The sequence below is a fragment of the Suillus paluster genome (assembly GCF_016628075.1).
Source record: "Suillus paluster strain FC165 chromosome Unknown EDB91scaffold_17, whole genome shotgun sequence".
In the NCBI taxonomy this organism is placed as follows: domain Eukaryota; kingdom Fungi; phylum Basidiomycota; class Agaricomycetes; order Boletales; family Suillaceae; genus Suillus; species Suillus paluster.
Window position 1 is genome coordinate 433,625 of NW_024537577.1, and position 22,260 is coordinate 455,884.

The 22,260-nt window shown below is 44.9% G+C and overlaps 6 protein-coding genes across 6 annotated transcripts; 4 read left to right on the top strand and 2 right to left on the bottom strand.

The window, feature by feature from the left end:
• Positions 1 to 2,575: 2,575 nt before the first annotated feature.
• EDB91DRAFT_1236611 (uncharacterized protein) lies at positions 2,576 to 5,518 on the top strand (the record flags this gene model as incomplete). The annotated part of the gene is made up of 11 exons (XM_041321484.1): positions 2,576 to 2,878; positions 2,944 to 3,066; positions 3,220 to 3,399; positions 3,461 to 3,657; positions 3,721 to 3,922; positions 3,972 to 4,075; positions 4,149 to 4,150; positions 4,356 to 4,519; positions 4,579 to 4,776; positions 4,839 to 5,165; positions 5,219 to 5,518. 11 exons carry the CDS (start codon positions 2,576 to 2,578, stop codon positions 5,516 to 5,518), a joined length of 2,100 nt encoding a protein of 699 aa, XP_041178768.1.
• A 1,167-nt stretch (positions 5,519 to 6,685) lies between these two features.
• On the top strand, positions 6,686 to 8,064 carry EDB91DRAFT_1246962 (uncharacterized protein; the record flags this gene model as incomplete). Its single annotated transcript, XM_041322740.1, has 6 exons — positions 6,686 to 6,841; positions 7,120 to 7,275; positions 7,332 to 7,392; positions 7,450 to 7,574; positions 7,632 to 7,760; positions 7,816 to 8,064. The coding sequence occupies 6 exons, from the start codon at positions 6,686 to 6,688 to the stop codon at positions 8,062 to 8,064; spliced, it is 876 nt and encodes a 291-aa protein (XP_041178769.1).
• Positions 8,065 to 10,812: 2,748 nt separating this feature from the next.
• EDB91DRAFT_1246963 (uncharacterized protein) lies at positions 10,813 to 13,719 on the bottom strand (the record flags this gene model as incomplete). The annotated part of the gene is made up of 11 exons (XM_041322741.1): positions 10,813 to 10,870; positions 10,923 to 11,229; positions 11,279 to 11,554; positions 11,612 to 11,825; positions 11,872 to 11,901; positions 11,955 to 11,994; positions 12,041 to 12,571; positions 12,624 to 12,859; positions 12,908 to 13,134; positions 13,189 to 13,264; positions 13,324 to 13,719. The coding sequence occupies 11 exons, from the start codon at positions 13,717 to 13,719 to the stop codon at positions 10,813 to 10,815; spliced, it is 2,391 nt and encodes a 796-aa protein (XP_041178770.1).
• Positions 13,720 to 14,431: 712 nt separating this feature from the next.
• On the bottom strand, positions 14,432 to 16,568 carry EDB91DRAFT_1246964 (uncharacterized protein; the record flags this gene model as incomplete). The annotated part of the gene is made up of 4 exons (XM_041322742.1): positions 14,432 to 14,670; positions 14,730 to 15,404; positions 15,460 to 16,464; positions 16,520 to 16,568. The coding sequence occupies 4 exons, from the start codon at positions 16,566 to 16,568 to the stop codon at positions 14,432 to 14,434; spliced, it is 1,968 nt and encodes a 655-aa protein (XP_041178771.1).
• A 705-nt stretch (positions 16,569 to 17,273) lies between these two features.
• On the top strand, positions 17,274 to 17,942 carry EDB91DRAFT_1246965 (uncharacterized protein; the record flags this gene model as incomplete). The annotated part of the gene is made up of 2 exons (XM_041322743.1): positions 17,274 to 17,384; positions 17,442 to 17,942. 2 exons carry the CDS (start codon positions 17,274 to 17,276, stop codon positions 17,940 to 17,942), a joined length of 612 nt encoding a protein of 203 aa, XP_041178772.1.
• A 44-nt stretch (positions 17,943 to 17,986) lies between these two features.
• EDB91DRAFT_1246966 (uncharacterized protein) lies at positions 17,987 to 21,346 on the top strand (the record flags this gene model as incomplete). Its single annotated transcript, XM_041322744.1, has 8 exons — positions 17,987 to 18,401; positions 18,462 to 19,138; positions 20,037 to 20,066; positions 20,142 to 20,331; positions 20,364 to 20,420; positions 20,471 to 20,536; positions 20,589 to 20,705; positions 21,201 to 21,346. 8 exons carry the CDS (start codon positions 17,987 to 17,989, stop codon positions 21,344 to 21,346), a joined length of 1,698 nt encoding a protein of 565 aa, XP_041178773.1.
• Between the last annotated feature and the right edge of the window lie 914 nt (positions 21,347 to 22,260).

Sequence of the window (22,260 nt, forward strand, 5' to 3'; positions counted from 1 at the left end):
GTGGCATTCAAAGAACATACACACGAGAATTGAGTTGACTTGAGAGAACTTAGGGTTTGAACAGAAGTAAACTGGCCAAACTAAGCTTTATTTTTGGGGGGAAGGATCAACTCCCGATCCTGCACTAAGTACACTAGTTTATATAGGTTAGAGAGGATCGGGGAAAGTAGGAATAAAAGAAATAAAAGAGGGAATAAACAGGGTAAAGTAAAAGGAGAGAATATATTAGAGTTGATTGATATATTAATTGGTAACCATCTAGGTGTTGGACGCCTAAGTCTTTTAATGAATGTCACAAGGAACTAGCACCTTTCACACGCTACATAAATGCCCTGTTACAACTTTGCTTTAGTAAAATCGTCCATCTCATTCCCTTCTCTTTGACACTCACACTCATTTTTAAAATATTCTCCTACCTGAGTCCCAGCTTTCCCCTACATCTAACCCATTCACTACTTTGATGTTCCTTTATTCATTCAATTCCTACACATTATAAGTGTCTTCTCTTGGACGAACAGTATGCATCACAGCTTGGTAGGTTGGTGAGTTCAACTTGCACCATTTCGGATCAGTCTCTAACTGTTGTCAATTATGTGAGGTGGATGCTTGTGTTCCGATATTGCGCCACAAGCTGAAGGAAGATGCTATATGATGGCTGATATTTATGTGGCTGCACAGTGAGTTCCCCTTGGGAAGTGTTGCCTCGATGCTCACTCTGCTTGCAGGAAGTTGAGATACAGTGGCACCACTGCCAGTGAGCGGCTGCACAGTGAGTTCCCCTTGGGAAGTGTTGCCTTGATGCTCACTCCGCTCACAGGAAGTTGAGATACAGCGGTGCAGCTGCCAGTGGCCATCCTAGTGAGCTGGAAGCATTCAAGCTACTTGATCTTGATTCTCAACAATATGGTGGAAGACTGAATCATCCCCCACTTGTATTCATGGTGTATAATATGGATTTGCGAAGCTGATTACTATTATCATATATGTCTCCCAGTTGGTCATAGCACACACTGTTCTTTAAATTGGCCTACCAATATACCCATTTTTAATCAAAGACTAGTCTTGTTCTTGTAATGCTGTCTGATTCGGTCGGATCCCTCATCTAAAATCAAATAAATTAACTCTACAATGTACAACAATGTTTTCGAATAACTTCAAATTCTTTCTAATCTTTGTCTTTTTATCAGGGGGTAAAAAAAGCGATCTAAATCTGCTAAAACTTGAATTTGGATAATTTAGACATAATATTGCAGCATTAGTTCTAAAAACTTCTAATTAGCTTAGGAGGTTTTTCCTGATGTCAAGTCACCAAAATTTCCCATTCCAGCGATGGTATGCTAAGGTTGCATCAGCCCTTAGAAGGCCTCTAAGGGACGGCAGGTGTATCAGGTCACAGGGTCCCCTTATCTGGTCATACCTAGGTTCATTTTTTTGCTGATGTGCTGGTCAACTGCTGATCATTCCTCAGCTGCTAGCCATGTATCATGATGATATATGGCCTGCTAAGCCGTTTTCATTGTTCTGTCCGGTTATCACACTGATATGTCATGTGAAACAGATGTCAATTTGCTATCATATTACATGGCATTAGCTACAAGTAAGGTCCTGATTGTATGTCGGAAATTTCCATAGGCGCCTTGCAATGTTTCCAAATTGAGATATCATTTAGCTGTATTGCATCTGCAATGCAAGATTCTTCCAAGGAACCATGGTATATTTTTAGAACATTCCAAGGAAGCAACATTATTTTGGGTAACTTGCAAGGTGCATCTGCGCCTTGCAAGCATTTGATTATGTCAGCAACCAATCCGATTTCGATTCTAATACCTTGAACTGATTTTCGATGCCCTTTATCTGAATTCAAGCCAACTCTTCATCGTGTTTATATTATACTACAATGACATATGCCTCCACTCAGAAACAACACCAATGGAGGGCGCAAATATATGCAAACCTCTGCGTCTACCAGCAAGGTCCAATGTCAATATTGTAATGAATCCTACACATCCAGAGGCATCAAGTTGCACGAGCAGAGCTGCCTTCAACAGAAGGAAAAGAAGAAAGAGGACAAAAAATTTGCGCAGGCTGCAGTACACCCAATGTTGAATGAAGGAGAACATATTGACAGTTTGTCATATATCTTGATAATATCCTGAATCAATCACTGATTATCAAAATCTTTTGCGTCAGAATGTCATTGCAACAAGAAACACAAGAAAACAAATGAGCATAACCCCACCAGCACATCTGCACAAGTCTCTGTGCTTGCAGACTCTGAATCAGGAGGTGCAGCTGCAACATCTGTTGCTACAGTATTAATTGACATGTATGATTATGATGATGGCCACAATTATCCTACTGCAGGACTGGAAGGGGGTCTCGATGACATGCAGAGCATTGAGGGTGAGGCATGACAATGTATGTGTTCTTATCTTGACCCAAGCCACATAACTAACATCATTTATTAGGTTCTAACTCTGATACAAGCATGGCTAGCACCTCTGCAGGAGCAGCACCTCCTCCAAGTCTCATTCCAGTTTCTGCAGCCACAGCAACGACTTCAGCCTGTTCCAACATGTTCAAGACAGAGTTCCACCCCCACAGCAGTCACCCTACAACTGTCAAGACATTTTCTACTTACGGGACCAGATTGGGAACACGTTCACCCATGGTTGATAATACACCTTGGCACCCTTTTACCTGTTGTGTGGACTTTGAGTTCACTGAGCTTGTGCACAAAGCTGCGCTGAACAAGGACCAAATGAATGAGCTGTTGAAGTTCATTTGGCAAGTTGCAGATGGTCACACAATGTTTTTGTTCAAAACACACACAGATGTTACGACTGCATGGGCTAGGGCATCTAGCCAGATGACACCAGTGAGAGCAGTGTAACTTTATTTTACTTTTGTATCAAGTGTACATGACTATGTTCAATTATACAGTTCGAAAAACATGTTATACTCATTGATTACAAGAAGGAAACAATTGAGTATGAAGTTTATCTGCGGCCTCTGTGGGACTGGGCAATGAACCTATTAGCCAATCCCTTGTTGGCTCCGCACTTGGTCTGGGATGCTTAGCAGCTTTATAAGCACGACGGGACTCACTTTGAGCACTTCTTCCACGAGCTATGGATGAGAGACCGCTGGTGGAATCTTCAAGTATGCTCAATCTTTTTATATACTACATGACTGACTACTAAATTTCAATTCATTTAGTCCTTATTACCTGAGAATGGAGCGCCCTTCATGTTCATATTATATGCCAACAAAACTCATCTTTTGTCGGCTGGTACTGTCAAAGCATACCCAGTAATTGCCCCCTGTGGGAATCTACCAGTCAATATTAGGAATGTCAATGGTCCTGGAGGAGGGCGTCTGGTAGGTTGGTTACCAATTGTAAGTCCTTGCAATGTTGTGTGAATGGCGCTCAATTGATGGTCTTTGCCCCTTGTTACAGGTTCCCGAGGATTCAGATGAGGATGGCAAACTTTCATACACAAATTTGAAGCATGTTGTATGGCACGAATTATTTTCAATCCTGCTTGCAACTATCATGGTTTTATCTGCAACTGGGTTTGCACATGAGTGCTATGATGGAACTCAATGCTGGCTATTCCCATTAATTCTGATCCTATCAGCTGATTACAAAGAGCAGTGAGTGATCCATGTTTATATATCATTAACACATTGTTTCTAACACAAATTGTTTATATTTAGGTGTGTGATGGCGCTAATTCAGGGCCTTAATTCTGCCTGCCCTTGCCCCATTTGCCTGGTCCCGAGAGAAGAACTCACCAACCTTTCAACAACTTACCCTAAGCGCACTGTTAAAGATGCACAAGATCGTGTCAAGTTATGGTCCAGAGACCGCATTGTGGGTGAGGCAGAACTGAGGAAACAGAGCTTGAGGCCTATCAAGGTGCGTGATGGATGTGTCTTTCTCACTTACATGATCTCATGGTCATCAGAATGCATTATGGAAAGTCAAGCTGTCCAACCCACATGATGCGCTCTCGCAAAATCCACTACATCTCTATCATAAGGGGAAGTTTGGCGATCACTTGTTCAATGAGTTTAAGAAACACATCAAGGCACTTTGACGTGCTGCTGAGAAGAAGGTTGATGAACAGTAAGTCCCTTCCCAGTTGTTATTCTATCAGTCTCTCATATGTCGTTAATTTTAAAGGTTTGATGCATTTCCACAATGGTGAAACCTGAACCATTTCAACTGCATTACCAACATATATTTTACTGACGGTAACAAATTCCAGGACATATCTAGGGTATATTCTAGTGTGCTATATTTAAAACTGCACATTTCTCATGGTTTTGATAGCAAATCATGTATGCAGCACAGAATGTGCTCACACATGTGGAAGATGAAGCTGGCTATGCACTCTTAAAGTGCATAGTGAGCTATCTTCACATTGATATGTATGTATTGCTTGATGTTCATACTGAAAGTGCTCTTGCAGCTGGAGAGGTGGAGATCCTCATGTTTCAGAAACTGTTAGATGTAAGTCCTGTCTGAATTGTTCACGCCCATCATTGTGACTCAACACTACTATCACACAGGAATATATTGAGGCCCTTGGTGATGACACGACTAAGAATTGGAATTTCCCAAAGGCTCACACCTCAAGGCATGTATTCATTGACATTAGGGAGAAAGGAGCAGCTCAAAACTTCAGCACCAGACCGAACAAGAAGCAACATGGACCGATCAAATGTGCATACAAATTGCAAACAAATGGGAAGGATATTGCTAACCAGGTATCACTTTATTAGATCATGCTTTCTGTAATTCAACTCATCATTCATCCTTTGCATACTAGATACTTGGACTAGATCATATGACCCTCGTCTCTGGGCTCATCCACAGCCGCGTTGGCTACCTTGACAAAGAACAACACAAGGCCATGCTCTCAGAGAGAGAACTTGAGGAGGAAGACCTAGATGATCAACCTTTTGGTGGACATATTCACCTTGGTGCCCTGCAACACTCCCTGACCCTTTCACAGCTTGAAGAAGAAAATGCATCCAAGCCTGCCTTTGTGCAGTTCCGCAAGAAACTTTCATTATTCCTCAACAACTTTCTGCCTGCCTACAACATACTGCTACCTGATGGCAAAATGTGGCTGATACTCTCAGCACAAGATACAGTCAGTAATAGTTGTTTCACTGATGTTCCTCTTCTTAAATTTCTTTATCGCAGGTCCAGGAGCATCGGTTCCTCAAGGTCAACTACAAGTCTGCTGTGGATTGGAAGCTCACTACAGATTATTTGCAGTGTAACCTGAGCTTTCATGGCCATGAGCGATGCGACTGTGCCCTGATTCACACCAATGACAAAGATGGCAATGACAAGAACATTTTTGTTCGCATCTTGCTTATGTTCAAGCTCACAGTTGGCAGCAAGGTTTTAGATCTCGCTTTAGTTCTACCTATGGATCTGCAAATGGGTCTGCGACATGCTATTGACCGAGATTTGCGACTGACTCGTCTTCATGCGTGACCCATGGCTTCATCGGAATTCATCACACTTCAATCTATCATTCGTGGTGTATTAGTTGTTCCGGACTTTGCTATTCCTGGAGACTATTTCCTTGTTAATTATGTAGACACTGACATATTTCTTCATTCTCAGAGACAACTCTTTTAACTCATCCCTCACTGGACTGAACTCTACCATAGATATTAATGTACCTTTCCATATTGCAAACCCACAATCCTGGCAGGCTCCTTAGACCTCCATTGTATTATGTATTCTGCGATGTAACTTTTCAAATGGTGTGGCCTCTGATCTATGCTTTCCATTCACATCTGACTGCTATCTACAGCACAATCCTATTATGGGAGACCTCAAGCAGCAATGTTACCCCTGAGATGGAGGCTAAAATCAAGAAGTCATTGAGGACTACATCCGCTCATAGACTAGTAGGTATTCTTGCACATCTACCCCAGTGTTATAATGGACGCGCACTAAAGTCCCACACCCCCAGGTCCCCTTATGCTGTATATTCACCCTCCTCGCAACAAGACCTGACCCCTGCTCTCTCCGAATCCCATTGCACGACCTGCTGCAGCATCAATGAAGATTGTTCTTCCCTCCTTTTATTATGTACTCTTTGATTGTACAGGTGAGAATCCCTCAACCATGAAATCAAGCCTGACAACTTCCTCATCGCCATTGGCAATCAGGTCAATGTCATCAAATAATGGTAAGCTTTATGAACTTGAAGGGTATTGCCGCTCACTAACAAGGTCACCACATTTGGGTGTTTCAGAGCATTATTAATAATGGCATTGACGAGTCACCAACATGTGTACTCATCATGCATTTCTTATAATGTGGCCCTCTCTTGGCAGGGTTCGATGATGACACCACACATGGATCATTACGTGTTACAAGTTGTACTTGGACATTTTTGGAGCATAACGGGTGTGTATTTTACCTTTGAGTCCCTAATGTGTGTGCAATGGCTACTCATGCTACAGGTTTAGTGTGTATTTGTGCATGGTGCCACCCTCAAGTTCCCAAAATGTTCTGAATTGCAATGCTTGCCTACCAGTGCATGATCCAGACTATGAGTTCTGTATATAAACTCACAGTGACACTGATCCAGATTCCTCCAGTTCTACCCAATTTTGAGTCGCGCCAGTCCTGTTGCCTTTGCCCATCATGCCGCAGCGCCAAGATCTACCAGAGTCCAACACCAAATTTGACTCTGAGTCCTCATCAGAGTCTAATTCAGATGACTCGGACAAAGAGCTTGTATGGGTCCGTGCTGCAATTACACCTGCTTCTGTAGATGCAATGCCTCAGGAACTCCGTCAGGTAAGTTATTACATTGTTATCGAGTTTGATATCACATTTTAAACCTGTCAGTTTGCGATCACTGGGCTCTCGAGGTCACTCAAAAGTTGTTACTCAACTTGCGTGATAGATACCAGGAGACTATGAAGAGGAACTCCCTGCTTGAGGCAGCAACATCCAAAGGTCACAAACGATGCAATCTCACCCCAAACAATCTTGTGATGGTAGCTAAGGAAGATACCATCTGAGCTCTTGGGAGGAAGTACTCCATCACTCACTGCCTTTGGATTAACGTCGAGATCTTCCCATTGCATACTTGTCCAGACATCAATCTTAACAGCAAGGAGCACTGGATAAGCAGGGTGTCGATGGAGGATGGTGTGAAGGTCGAACTATTCCAGTTCATTCCTGCCAAAGAGCATGAATTGATGAATTATCATAGCTTCAGCTCTCAGGTATGTCGCACCTATCATGTTGATGTATTCTCATGTTCTGATCCAAATCTCCTTAGTTTGGGAGGGGCGTCAGTAATGCTCGTTCTGAAATGGCTTCAGATGTCAAGGCATGTGCTGGTGCCATCTTCAGTCTGAGCGCGAACATCTTCATATGGGGCTACAAATGATGTGAAGACCCTGGATGTTGTGCACTTTTACTGAGCCCCCATGGTGACTATACAAAGTTTGCGCCAGTGCTGTTTCCTACACCTGAAAGGCCGGTACCAAACGAGATGCTCAAATCAGCGAAGCTGGTGCAAGTACATCCCTTTTTTGTTGTTGTACAGGCTAATAAACCCTCATATGGTGTATAACAGGTGTTGAAAGTATCACTCTTTGGCAAATCATCATTGGCTGCCACAGGTGCTGCATCTGCTAGGATGAAGGCCAAGATCTGGAAATTATGGGCCACAACACCAGGTATGATTGCTGCTACTGCTGTCGTTGTAAGTTATTTTTGAGCTATCATTACAACTACAACTCATTATTCTCAAACATCAGGCAATATTCCTACTTTCCGGTGACACAGAACTGACTGAGATTGGGGAGACCACTAAGATACCATATCACAAATACCACAACTTCTTCCATCAATGCCTACTCACTGGTGGCCCCTGGGCATGCCAGGTCTTCTTATTCTTCAATGATGCTCTCTTCTCAACTTCATCCTCTGTCCCTCCTTCTGCACTTTGGTCACCCCATTTTGAGTACCTCTTATGTTGTATTATGTCTATAGAAGTAGAGGCCTAAGAGGTGCTTTTGGGGGGGTCCGGCCTATGTTCTGTGGTATTTCCCTGAACATATAGGGACCAAAATGTGATGTACTGGGGATGGTCCAAGGATCATTATGAAAATTATGTGGGAAATACCACAAGATATTTTTGGACCACAGATACATTGGGATTCCCTGTAACATAGGGGTGTCAGGGGTCCTACTATGACCAAATTTTTGCAATAAATTTTTGAAAATTGCAGCCCATTCGTCCATTGATCCATCCATCTGCCTTGCCTTTGTTTCAACATGGATGCCGATGATATCTTAAATGTCTCTGCATCTGACAAAACTACCAGCAATTACTGTTAGCAATAGGTATTAGGATGGGTAAACCTGCAGATATCCAGACCTTGACCCACACCCATACCCATGTATCCAAGGGTATGAGCAGGTACAGGTCTTGGCACAGGTTTGAGAGGGTACAGCGGGTACGGTACCCATAAGGGGTAAACCGACAGGTATACATACAAATGTAGCTACTAGACATGCATAAACTACAAAATAATATCATTGCAGCCCTCATCCAACTCCCGCTCTTCTCCTTCAAGGTTTCATGAACAACAAAGATTGTTTGTCTGCTGAGAAGATTGAGTGCATAGTCAATGAGGCTGAGAAATACAAGGGTATCTTTCTGCTTATCTATAATATCTATAAACTACATCTGATGACCATGCTGCTCATATTCCGGTCAAGAACAGCCTTGAACCATATGCATACAACCTTTGCAAATCAGCAAAAGGCTTGCTGACAAGTTCAAGCCTGCTGACAAGACAAAGCTTGAGAGCTACATTAATGAGATCATCTTCTGGCTTGATGCATCACAAGACTTGGCAAGCATCAAAGAGGAAGTAAGAGGGCAGACATACCCAGTGGTTTACCCGTGTGACCCATGCATTTATGGGTATGGGTATACTGCCGGTACAGATGCAGGTAGAGCACATGGTACCCAAGGGTTTGTCATGCTAATGCGTAAGCTGAGATGAGCTGAGACAACACTACATACACTTGTGGGAAGAACCATTGTTATGTTTTGTGCTTATAAGGAAAGACCTGTATCCACTGGTGGGAGGACCATTGGTATTTTTTACCATCATAGGGAAAGACCATATTGAGAGGGAAAAGACCATTGGTACTTTTTACTGTCATCGGGAAAAACCAGATCACCATGGGAAAGACCATATCAAGAGGGGAAAGACTGCTGGTATTTTTTACTGTCATAGGGAAAGACCAGATCGGGGGGGAGGGGGGGGGCGGGGGAAAGACCAGATTACAATGGGAAAGACCAGTAGTATGTTTTAAACTAACCAGGAAAGACCAGATCACAATGGGAAAGACCATTGGTATGTTTTAAACTAACCGGGAAAGACTGCTGGTATTTTATATTGTCATAGGGAAAGACCATTGGTATGTTTTAAAATAATCAGGAAAGACCAATGATACATTGGGACAGACCAAGTATGGACCACATGCACTTATGGGAAAGGCTATTAATACTTTTGCACCTATAGAGAAAGACCAAGGTGTTGTGCATATATTAAATTTATTATGTAACATCTATATGCAATACTATCTCGTAGGACATCTTGTAGGGGATGATGGCATAAAATCATCTTCAATGTCATTGTCATATACCCAATTCAGCCACTCCCAACACCATTCATAGACATCCCTACTATTGGTCCAACCCCCTGTTTCCCTGTCTGCTCCATCCCTCCTTCTCCGACAATGCATGAAGTGCATCTCAGTAGGAATAGCCCTGCTACTTCCGCTTCTCTGACACTACCCCTATTTCCTCCAACACCATATCCCTACCCTCCAACCCTATCTGGAGCTCCACTCCTCCGCTCCATTGGTCCAACCAATCCTACTCCCTCCACCATCTCCGCTTTTCCGACCCACTTGGTTCCTTCAGTTCCTCTTGTGTTGTTCCATCCGACGATTGGTCTGCCTGACCGCCTGACCGGTCCACCCCTAGACTAGGAACCATTCAAACTGGTCCTATCTCCTTTTAGTATCATAGTTCCTCCTTTTGGATCACCGGTAATCTCTATACCTGAGTGATTATTGATCCGTCGCGTACATACTATTCTCCAAGCCCCTTTTCTCGTATGTCTCAGTCATCTTTCCAATAATTCTGTACACTCAGCACATGGCCTTTTGCTATGCTATGCTACCAACTTAGAGTATATAAACATATGTATAATTGTCTGTAGATCTTCAGTCTGAATATTACCTTTTCTAAGCCCTGCTCTTCTGTTCTCTGACTTGGGCCTGATCCTAGTCAACTCCTGTTAGCCGGCCTAGGGGAATGACTCCCTAGGCCAGCCACCCTCTGATCCTCCGATCCTCTGATCCTCCGCTCCTCCATTCCCCCATTTCCCTGTTCCCCCATTTTCCCTGTTCCCCCAATCCCCCATTCCCCCGTTCCTCTGCTCATCCGACTTCCCGTGCGTCAGAGCTAAACCCTGCACTCTCACATCTGTCCCCTCTGTTCCACTCTGCTTCGGACTTTGTCCAAGCAGTCCCTTCCACCCCACTTCTACTGTTGGTTCCGACCACAGTAGTCTCCCGCCTCCCTCCTGTCAGGCGGAACAACCCCCACCTGACTTTCCCACGCTCACCTAGTAGTCCGTTGGTCCTCCTTCAGAAGACCCCCGTTCCAACGTCCTGTCGGAACTCATAGAACTTGTGTCAGACTACATTCCAAAATTAGAGGCACATACTCAGGTAAGGGGCGCAGCATACGAGCTAAAGCCAAGCCCCTCAGACTCCGCTTTACCCCTGAGCACGGTCTTAACAGTCATCTAGGTTATCATCAGGGTCTATATCATACCTATACTCATCCACCAATGCAATGACTTCAATTACATCCATCAGTTCATCATCTCCAATCTCACCACAATCCAAATCACCCTCATCATCCTCGTCCACAGGTCCTACACTCTGGTCATCCTCATCCTGAAAAGATGGCTGCACCTGTTCATGTGTGGCCCGAAGCAAGACTTCATCTGAAGGTCCCCAGCTATCCACAACTGACCAGGCGCATGGAATACACTGAACTTTTCTTCTCCAAGCAACACAGATGTTAGCAAGCTCATCTGCATGTGATGTGAGGTGGAAAGCCAAAACAACATCCTCCACTACAACACGAATTAAGAACAGACATGACATAGGGTCACAATCATGCACCTGCATTTGACAAGGCATCCTGTATACCCTCCCACTCCATCAACATCCACTCCTGCATAACAGACCGCTTGTGCATCAGTCGAGCCTCCTCCTTGAAGCAACGATCCACTGCAAGTTGCAACCGGATACCGTTTCTGACGGCCTCATCTGATAACCACGCTAGAGGGTTGATAGTGATGTTTTCAAGTCCAATGTCTTGCCAGATATTGTCATCGACATCAAGTTGGAAGATGCCATCATGCGGAATGGAGTGAGGGGGGATAGCAAAAGGTGGCGCTCTCCGTTGTCATATAAGTGAGTGTATGTGAGAACACAAGGTAGGTATCCTCTTACATGGAGCGGGTCTTGTCTGGTGCACAATCTGAGCCTTCCACTCCGCATGAAGCATATCCTCGTCAAGGTCCAAGTCTTGTAAATTTTCCAGAGCCGCATTCTTCTTTGTCTGGCAGTGTATCCAACGCCAATGAAGCCAATGGCCAAATCCTTGCAGCAATCTCATATCAAGGTGGTGAATTTGAGTATCAAGCACGAAAAGATGCTGATTGAACTAGAGTAGAGTCAGACTTGTAGAATGATACAAGGGTGATACTTACTCCAGAAACGTGTAGGGGGGGGATGAGTTGCTTTAGAGAACTCCATAGTCGTTCACACCCCTTGCCGTCAGACAGTCCAAAACCTTCGCATTTCCTGGGATGGTAGATAATTTGACAAGGCCACTGGTGACCGTAAGCATGGAATATGGCAACTGCAAAGGTGATTCACAATAAAATAGATTCATCCAGAAGATTCCATTTGTGACAGCTCCGTTCAAGTTGGCACCCAATGTCATACAGAAGTCCAATGGTCATTTGAGGGGGTAGATGCTTGAACAGACGGTCCAATAGAGTGAGTGAGTAATGTTGTTTCTCCCCTGCCAATGTAAGGTTCACAATCCAGAGAACATGGTCATGTCTACAAAGCAGTGCCATAAGGCCTGTATCAGTAAAAAAACGAGAGCTTGCCTTCTCCCGTTTCTTGTCTGCAGCCATGAAAGATTCTCGGCATCCATCCAGGACTGATACTGGCACACTCATCCCCTTTTCATAGCAATCCTCTTCTGGCTCCGTCCTTGAGGCCCTCTCCCGACGTCTTTCTCCTCGACAGTGCTGCATGAACTCATCCATCGCTTGCACGTTGTCCTTTGGTAGAAAAAAGGATAATGTCAGGTTGGGAGTGTCATGACCATCGGCACCACAAGGGTTGGTGGAGCACTTTTGAGTAAAGCATGCATCTATGCAAATGATAATATCTGGCCTGAGTATGATCAACTGAGTACGCAACACCATAGCTACCTAAATGAACTTACATGAAACAAGAATCTTTCGCCTTTTGCCAATCTTTCACCTTTTGCCAATCATTTGCCCCAAAGCAAAGTGGGTAGCGTGAACAAAGGTATTCAGTAGGTTGTCCGACTGCCATTGGTTGCAAACAGATCTTGTCCTTCCAGGTGTTGGCAATAAGATTGGAAATGTGATCACGAGCTAAAATGGTCAACACCCGGTACCAGTGAAATGCATTGGCGAAGCGATGGTGCAGGCTATGCTAATACAAGGTTAAACATGCTATGTACGTGGAGGATCAAATGCTAACCATCAATGTCAACTTGTATCCCATTCCATCTAGATACGTCTCCACTGCATCGCACCACACAGTATGGTTGGGGGACTGACGAATGAAAAGAAGGTGGACAAACTCTAGAACATGTAAGTCTACTGCGAGTGAGGGAGCAACAGGAGCACATGGGAACAGCCCACGACGAAGGAGCTGGAGAGGGGCAGGAAAACAGGGGCACACAATGATATTAATTTCTGACAAGCCTGTAATGTACATTAGATCAGCCATCGGGGGAGAAAAGAAGGTAGACAACATACTGTCAAAGAACACATATGCAACCTTGATACTGCGTGTTTCACACCCAGCATGACAAGCTACAGTATCTCCATGTGGCTGTCGTACAATGTTGGTGTAGCATAGCATTGAAGTCTCCTGCATAATAGATAGGGCACTATAAGCGATGGAATAACTTCTTCTGACCATCTGCGCCACTGGTTGGTCTTTTTCTGTGAGCTGGTGAGATGACAGACACTGGGATCATTAAAGAAATGGAGGGAGTTGCTAAAAGGATTTGTGGGTCCGTCATGATCTTGGGGGGTAACCGTCCTAGGTGCGGATGGAAGAGATAAACTTTGCTGAGTGAGATGCTGACGTCCGGGCATAATCAAGACAGGGGGTGGGCCAGGAAGATAGAGGTCTAACTTGCGAGTCTTGCGGGGATGTTGCCATGCTTTGTTCATCCAAGGTTCATAGACTATAGTATTTGGGGGCAGTTCTTCCTGCATGGCAGATGCTGCTTCCAGAGTAGATACTTTGTGACGTCTAGGCTTGGGACAACGAACCGCCATAGTGCAGCACTGTAAGAGTCAATATAACGGGCGCCACACACCAACAACACAAAGTCAATTGGAGTAAGTAAGACACCAATGACACGAAGTCACTTGGATGAACTCGTGAATGGAAGTCACCAACAACGCGAAGTCAGTTGGAGTAGCCGTGGGGCTTGATTATCAGCGACAGACAGGAGAGATCAATAAAGGTCAAGCATACAACCTGGCCCGCACATTGGATGAAAAGGGAGGGGAAAAAAATGAAGTACAACAAGCAGAAGCAAATGATCAACAGGATAATAATTCAGTATCAGAATGGGAAAATACAGAGGGAAAAGGTTTGCATTGTCCCTTCAGGTCAGCCCCATCAGGCATCAACCACATGTCATGGATATTCCTGTCATCTCACTCAGGGAGGCAAAAACGCGGGCAGAGTAAGATAATGGAAGGAAGTGGAGGATGGAGAAGGTAAATATGATAGAAATAAAAGTAAGTCGGGACAAACCGCTCGAGTTGGTGGCCACAGAGAATATGAACACATTATGTCCCATGCCTGCACAGAAAAGTCAAGCAGAAGGCTGGAGAAACAAATACACGCACCATGTCACTAAAACAGGACTAGAGGAAACTACAGAAGCATCTGTTTCACCATTACGGCTGAGGGAACATAATATTTGTACACAAACATGGAAGAAAATGTATTATGCAATGTAGTGTTATGAAATCATGATTACAGAGGGAGCGAGTGAGGAACAATGGGAGGCCTACCGAAGTGATTGAAAAATGTCTGAACATAAAATGCAGTCGCAGCACGAGCAACTTCCCACCATTTTGTGTCTGTAAAGGTCTCTTGCATGAGTGGCGATGTAAGAAGGGGCGGCACATCATCCCAAGAGCACGGCAGCTGTCGGAAACTTTCAAGGTATGGAAGAACACCAATTAAGGTGTTATTCCACATCCCGTAATTGTCTGTCAGAAATGGCTCCAACCACATGACAAGGCCAGCCTCACCAGGGAAGATGGCATACAGCAACTGTTCGCGACCAACCAGATCTTCTGCCCAGCATCCCTTGGGTGACGATTGAGATCCCTCAATTCATAGCGGAATCCAAGCTCGAACAACTCCCAGGTAATCTTTTGGGCAAGGAGCTGGGGAGGGTGGGCGAGACTGGCGACAGGGACCTGTTCACCATGAAATTTTACCATTCCTTCTGGTGCAAATAAATCTCCATGAGAGTCCACCATATCATCTCTGAACAAATCCTTCATCATTCCCTTGCACTTCTCCACCACAGTAAGAACTTTTTTTTCGGGAGCTTTTCCTTTGGGCGCTGCGGCTTGTGATTGGGCAGAAATTCTGCTACCGAGGAAGTCACGCCATAGTTGAGGGGACGGGTAATTGTGAGGAGGGTTGTGATCAACCTGCCCAATCCATATTGGACGACAGGCGAGCCAAGTGGCTATGTATCCCTGAAGGTGCTCTGGCAGCTTGGGACCGAATAGGAGACCTGGTTCAGGGAACCTGTATCCTCGGTCAATGTCATAGGGAGTGCAGACATGAGATGAATCCTTGATGCATCTTTTGAGGGCATGATCCCAATGAAGCTTTGACAGCGGGAAGTAGGGGCTCTCAGGATCTTTCCATTTGTCCCTAATGGATTCACCTGACTGGTTGTGGTGTGCGGGCCGAGCATCTTTGACGTCTAATATTTAGTAGTGAGTTGTGATACATAAGAAAGAGGGGCAAGCAGTACTTACAGGGCTGGTGCCTGTGCTTCTTGTTATGATGTTTTGGAAGGGCCTTGCCTGCAACGGATGGTTGAAAGGATGGCCCAGCAGTAGAAGAACTGGGTGCAGATAAGCTGCTCAACGAAGGACCTGGCTCAGGGTTTCTGAATGTCATGCCCCCATAGAGGCGGCGAACATGAAGCTGACGATTGTGGCCGCCTGGGCTGCAATAGATGATTTCGTACGGTCGAACTTTGTTGCCCTCTGCATACATTGAAAGGATGATTTGATCAGGACAGGTGAGTAAAACAGGCTGTTTTACTGTCATATTCAAAGGTATGTACGCCATGGTGCGGACATACCAAACAGGGATACCAGCAATGTACAGCTTGTTGCACATGTCGCTGTCGTGCGTGAAGGCGCCCATCCACTCCGAGTTGACAACAGCAGTCCTGTCACCAGCAGTGATACGAGGCTGAGCAAGGAGGATCCAGTCCATGAATGAATAAATCTCGAGAAACAGCCGTTGGGCATCAGTCACGAACATGAGAAGGTCGTGGAATGTAAGGGGGTGTGTCTTCAACCATGAGATGCCATGTCGAAGGGACAAGATGCGACTGACAACAGCGTCATTCTTGCCTTGCCAATTAGCTCTCCAATCCTGCACCTGCTTCTCTGCCGATTTGCGAAGAGAATCCAAGCCTTTGATCTTATCTGCTGCGAGTGTGCCTAAAGGGAACGAGTTGCCTGGGATTGGCTTGAAGTCTTCTTGGGTGGGAGTGAACCAAGCCCAATGTAGTGGATGCAGGGATGGGAATGCCTCCTTTCGAGGAATGCAAGTTGAATTGCAAAAAATGTTATCGTAAGCTTGAGGCCACTGAAAGCAATCTATGGCGCCAAAACGACCATCTGCACAAGCCTGTATGTTTTCCTCTTCAAAATGGTGGAACGTGGGAACGAAGTCCATGTTCGGCATTGTGATAACCAAATTTCCTTGGACAGCAATGGCGCGGGCGTCGAAAGCTTGCAGCCATCCTGTAGTATGTATGCACATTAGTAGGATACAGACATCAGAAATAACCCCTCCTACCATCCCGAAGAGTTGTGTTGCTCTTGAACATCGATAGAGCGGTGGGCATGATGAAAACTGCCAAGTTTAAGTAGCGTGTACTTGATGAAAAGTCACAACGCACCTGCAAGTTGAATGTGATATCGTGAGAGTGTAAGTGCTGGTTATCATACAATACGTGATAAAGAGTACCTACCACAAAGGAAGAAAAATGTAAGGACTCTAATCTGTGAAACATGAGATCAGTAGACAGTGGAGCAGGTGAATGTATGGAAGTCTCACCGATTAGATGCAGGAGTGAAAACAGTGAGATTGTGCAAGGCGACACCAATGATATTGAGACAGAAGTGATGGCAGTGACACACCAAACATTGCCACACTTAGCCAACTCTGGGAAAGTCCCAGAACGATTGATTTTGGCTTGGTATTCCTTGTAATTCTTTATTCCTTGCTAAGGTAGGGCTCATGCACAACTAACCAACATCACATGACCAACAGTGACTTTTGTGTGACTTTGGAGTGTACAGCTAATAGCCATCGTAAATGTCACTTTTTGGCGAAAAAAATTCCGCAGTCTTCTTCGTATTTGTATTTAGAACAACTCTGTGGGCTGGAATTTTAAAAAATTGAGAATTGCAAGTGCCATTAGAAAAATGAGTCTTATGGGCTCGGAAATGAAATCTTTGCATGTGACAATTAAGGGGTAACACTACAAAAAGGGTAAACCTTCACCTCCGCATCTGCATCGTCAGACTACTGCACTGCAGGCTGCATAATGCCGAAGCATGCACTGGGTAACTTGAAGAACCTTGGTGAATATGCTACAAGGAACACCAAGAGAACCAGGCTCAACCAGGCACAAGCAAAAGAAAAGAAAAATGTGCAGGTAAGCTTCAGACTCGGAGACACTACACTCATTTTTCATGTCTGACATCCTTGTCAGCCTGTGGGTGTTGACTCTCCCACCAATACAGACACGGAAATGCCTGGGGTCACATTCTCAAACTCATCTTTCAACCCACCACCAGTGCAGGACTCATTAACCACTTCACCTTCCATAGACGTAGCCAATCTTCCATTCTCACTCAACATAGAATTAATTTACGATGCTGCCAAGATAATTGAGATGCGGGAATCGCTTTCAGCAATGTCTGGTCACAACATTGATAAAATCTTCACTACAGCTGATTGTGATCATGATGAGCCAGGAGTTGATGAGAATAACTCACCCAAGCAGGCCAGTGAGCTGGAAATCAATGGTGACAAAGATAACGAGGAAGCAGATGAAAACATTTTTGAGGATGAGCCTCCACTTGGGGCAAATGCAGAGCTCGGAGTGTGTCCTGAGGGCACAGGACTTGCATGGGAACTCCAGAAGCCACCTGAAGTCTCTGAGGCTATGAGTGCACTCAAAGATATTGAAACCATGTTGAAGCCACCATGAAACACTGGCCGTGGTTAAATTGGACAAAACTACAGCTTGAATCAATGGCATCATTCCTCACTCATTACACAAATCCCTGCTCTCCTGGATACCAGGCTTGGATGGCTGCATCCTTGTTGATGGCAAATGGGAAAGGAAGGTTGAGTTGGTGGGTGTGGGAACTTCAAGAGGCAACCAAAGCCTATGTGCAGGATCGCAATAATGTCCCCATCAATCCATTTGGTTGGAGACAGGGATCATCATGGCTTGATGATCCTGACATTACTAATGAGATCCATAAGCACCTTCAATCCATCGGCACTTATGTCCGTGCAGAAGACATTGTTACATATCTGGACAATGAGGAAGTCAAAACATGCCTGAAGATGAAACAAACCATCTCCCTGGCAACAGCAAAGTGCTGGATGAGGCATATGGACTACTGTTGGGTTCGGGATCACCACGGTCAATATATTGATGGTCACAAGTGTGAAGATGTTGTCTATTATCATCAGCATATTTTTCTGAAGAAATAGGCAGAGGAGGAAGCAAAAATGCGTATCTGGGGAAAGGATAATGAAGAGATCTGCAACACCGAGCGACCTCAGTGTGTCTGGTTCCACGATGAAAGTACATTCTATGCCAATGACCAGAAGAAGTCAAAATGGGTGCACAAAAACACAAGTGCTACTCCATACACAAAAGGGGAAGGGGCTTCTCTGATGGTCGCTGACTTCGTGTCAGCAGATCATGGCTGGTTGCGATCACCTGATGGAAAGGAGTCAGCGCAGATATTATTTAAGGCGGGAAAATCACGCGATGGTTATTTTTCAAATGAAGAAATCCTCACACAGTTCGAGAACGCAATGGCAATTGTTCAGAAGCACTGGCCTGATGAAGATCATATGTTCATCTTCGATAATGCAACAACTCATCTCAAGTGCCCCAACGGCTCTCTCTCCACACGCAAAATGCCTAAAGGAACACCTAAAGTTGGGACAAACTGGGGTATTGAGGTAACAGCAAGGAATCCAGAAGGGAAAATTATTTATGGTGTTGATGGGAAGCCCACGAAGATGAAAATTCACATGGCTGATGGCACCTTCGAGGATGGTTCCCCCCAGTCATTCTATTTCCCTGAGGGCCATCCATGTGCAGGTATTTTCAAGGGCATGGCAAAGATTCTGGAGGAGCACGGTTATGGCAATATGGCAAATGTTCATGCAGAGTGTAGGCTGAATTTTGCATGTAAGCCTGGTGTTGAGCATTGCTGCTGTTGATGGATGGTGTACAATGAACCTGACTTTGTGAATGTCAAATCTACACTCGAACTTGCCGCTGAATCACATGGAATCTTGGTACTGTTCCTTCTGAAGTTTCACTGTGAGCTCAACTTTATTGAGCAGTGCTGGGGACATGCTAAGTAAATATACTGTCAAATGCCACCCTCAGCTAGTGAGGAAGATTTGGCAAAGAACCTTGTTGATGCACTGGAGTCTGTGAGTGTTGAGCAAATGCAGAAGTAAGCCCCCTTTTTTATTTGATTGTTCTGTTTCACCTGAAATTTTAGATATGCATGCCATTCTTGCAGATTCATGGATGCTTATAAAAAGGGCCTAATGGGAAAACAAGCGGTGTGGGCAAGCAAAAAATACAGAGGTCATCGAGTCCTCCCTTACTCAATTCTTGCTGAGCTCAAGAAAGCTGGACTTTAATAGTATCATTCACCTATCATTTCATATAATGGCACTGTACGTGGTTAACACCTCCGAATTATAACAAACCAAATTAATTCTTTCATTTTTGGTGCTAGCAGAGTTTGGTTTTCAGGGTGATCGCAGTGGCACCCATTCATGTTATGAAGGCAATCCTCCCAATTCTGAGTGTCTCATCCCCATAATATCATTGCAAGCATTCTTAGCATTTCCCTACCAATTATTGCCTTGCCCGACCTCGTGTCGCAAAACATTGGTAATATTTCTCAATATTTTGTCTTCACCAACTAACTGTACCCTATATCAAGACCCGTGGGGCAAAACATCCTATGGAGTCTGATGCTGATGACATGGAGGCAAGTTGGTCTTTTTCAAATTTTGCAAATGATTTTTGCCCAAGTCTGTCGTCAGCAACGAAAATCAAGAAGAGGTAAGTCATGTGGTCATATCGTTGTTGGTATCACCATTAACTTCTTAGCTGTCTGTGCATCAACCCTGACCAAAGCCCCATCCCCTTCCATGGTCCTCCTCACAGTCTGGTCCCATGACCTCATCAGCTGAGGAGGAGATTTTTCTCTCAAATTTTTCGAGGCACCAATCCATCCAAAAGACGTCTGCCTACAACAATCCCAAAGCTGATACTGACAGAGTAGCTATGGATGGTGATGAGGAATCAGGCAAGCCCCTTTCATTTGGTGGACGTCTACCTTAACTCAATGTTTGCTAGCTCCTTCCCCTGTCTGCAATTCAGTAGTTGTCACAGTAGGCGACAAGAACACTCCAGGTCTGTCGCTCCCAATGTTGCATTTCTAGGTTGACTAACTGTAGTTTTAGTCTCCACTGCTCAAAGCCAATCGGACAAGCCAAAGGATGCCACTAATGTTTGCAAGGATACATCAGGTATGTCATTCTGAGCCATTCTTATTTTCTAGCTCACTTACAGTTCTTTTAGCATCTACTGCCCAAAGCGAATCAAATGTTACAGTTGCTCTTCCCTCACATAGGTTGGATGCCACCAAGATGACACCTACCCCAGTCCATGAAGCTCCGAGTCACAAGGACACTTCAGGTCTGTCACTCCCAGCGTTAGATTACTAGGTCACACCTAACTATCCTTTTAGTCTCCACTGCTCATCGATTGGACAAGCCAAAGGAAGCCACTAATGTTTGTAATGATACCTCAGCATAGGTTGGATGCCACCAAGATGACACCTACCCCAGTCCATGAAGCTCCAATGACAAGCAGGACTATAATGAGGAACAGGAGGTCAATGAGGATAAAAGTGACAAAGACCCTGCCAAGAAGGGAAGGCTGCCATTGGAAGTGGTCTCAAAGGCACAGGAACTTGGGTGAACCACCGTCAAAGCAGTGAAAGTGTTAGGAAAAGAATATGGCAAAAGTGCAAGGGTGATCCTCAGTGAGGCAGGGCTGGCCACGAAGGCAACGCGCAAGGAGTCTCCTTGGAATTAGCACTAAATGTAGTTCAAGACTTTTAGCCCCCCTTCTCAAGAACATATGTATATTCCTTTGTGGGTGTGCGTGGTATGCTTACATTCTTCGCAGAGGATATCAAAGCTTGGAAGGAGGAGCAAGCAGCACACTACAAGGCCCATCCGTACAAAGACCCCAAATATGCAGCATTGTGGCAGAAGATTCAGGAGTATTGGGATGGTTCACTTGCTGGTGCAACTGAGGACCTGACGTCGTGATCTGCTAGTTCTCTGATGCTGCATGTTTGCAATGATTTTTCAAAAGCAGTGAGTCTCGCATTAATAGGACATTGGTAGAGATACTAAGTATTACACAGGCTGGTTACTGGTACCACACCCATGGTATTCATATTTCTGGTGTTGCAATATTTCCTGGTCATGAGGATGCTGGCCGCTGTGGGTACAACAAGTGCAGCGGAGAGAAATCGATCTACTACACAGTTGGGTCTTTGCTGCCTACTGCCTCACTTGAGAGCAAGCACGTTCGACCCTAAAGGGGATTGCTACTGGGGAGTACTAGTCTCTGTCTAAACGACCCTAATCAACCCTCCCGCAGGTAGGATGAGGATCCGCAAAAATGCGGAACAAGTGGAACAAGCGGAACTCGCACGGAACAAGCGGAACCCGAGCAGAACTCAAGCGGAATGGAAGGGAATGAAAAGGAACTCAAACGGATAAAGCGCGGAACATACTGATTCGTCGGAACTCGCAGGCGAAGTCAAAGGAAGTATATCACAAGGTTATATTGATAGTGGGCATAAGTCAAAGCGGTCCTCTAGTAAGGTGAAGGGAAAGTGGGAAGGTAAAAGATGGGATTCGATAAAATACCCCCAAGCCCTGAGTACCACTACTTAAAGGGAAGATTATTTTTAAGGAACACTGAGGTACAGGTAGTAAGTCTCTCAGGAAGCGGAAGTGAAGGCAGGCAGTGCACATGGGCGCAATACTCCAGAATAGGGGTCCGTGCCATAAGGGCATGTGTCAGTTTGATCCGGATAACGTTAGGAACGGCGGGAAGAGGAATACAGCATACCAATGGACCTGGAAGGATGGGGACAGGACATGCGAAGGTTGTCCGACGATGCGTGGGAATATCGGATAGTGCGGGCGGGTTCCGAAGGATGCGTGGGAAT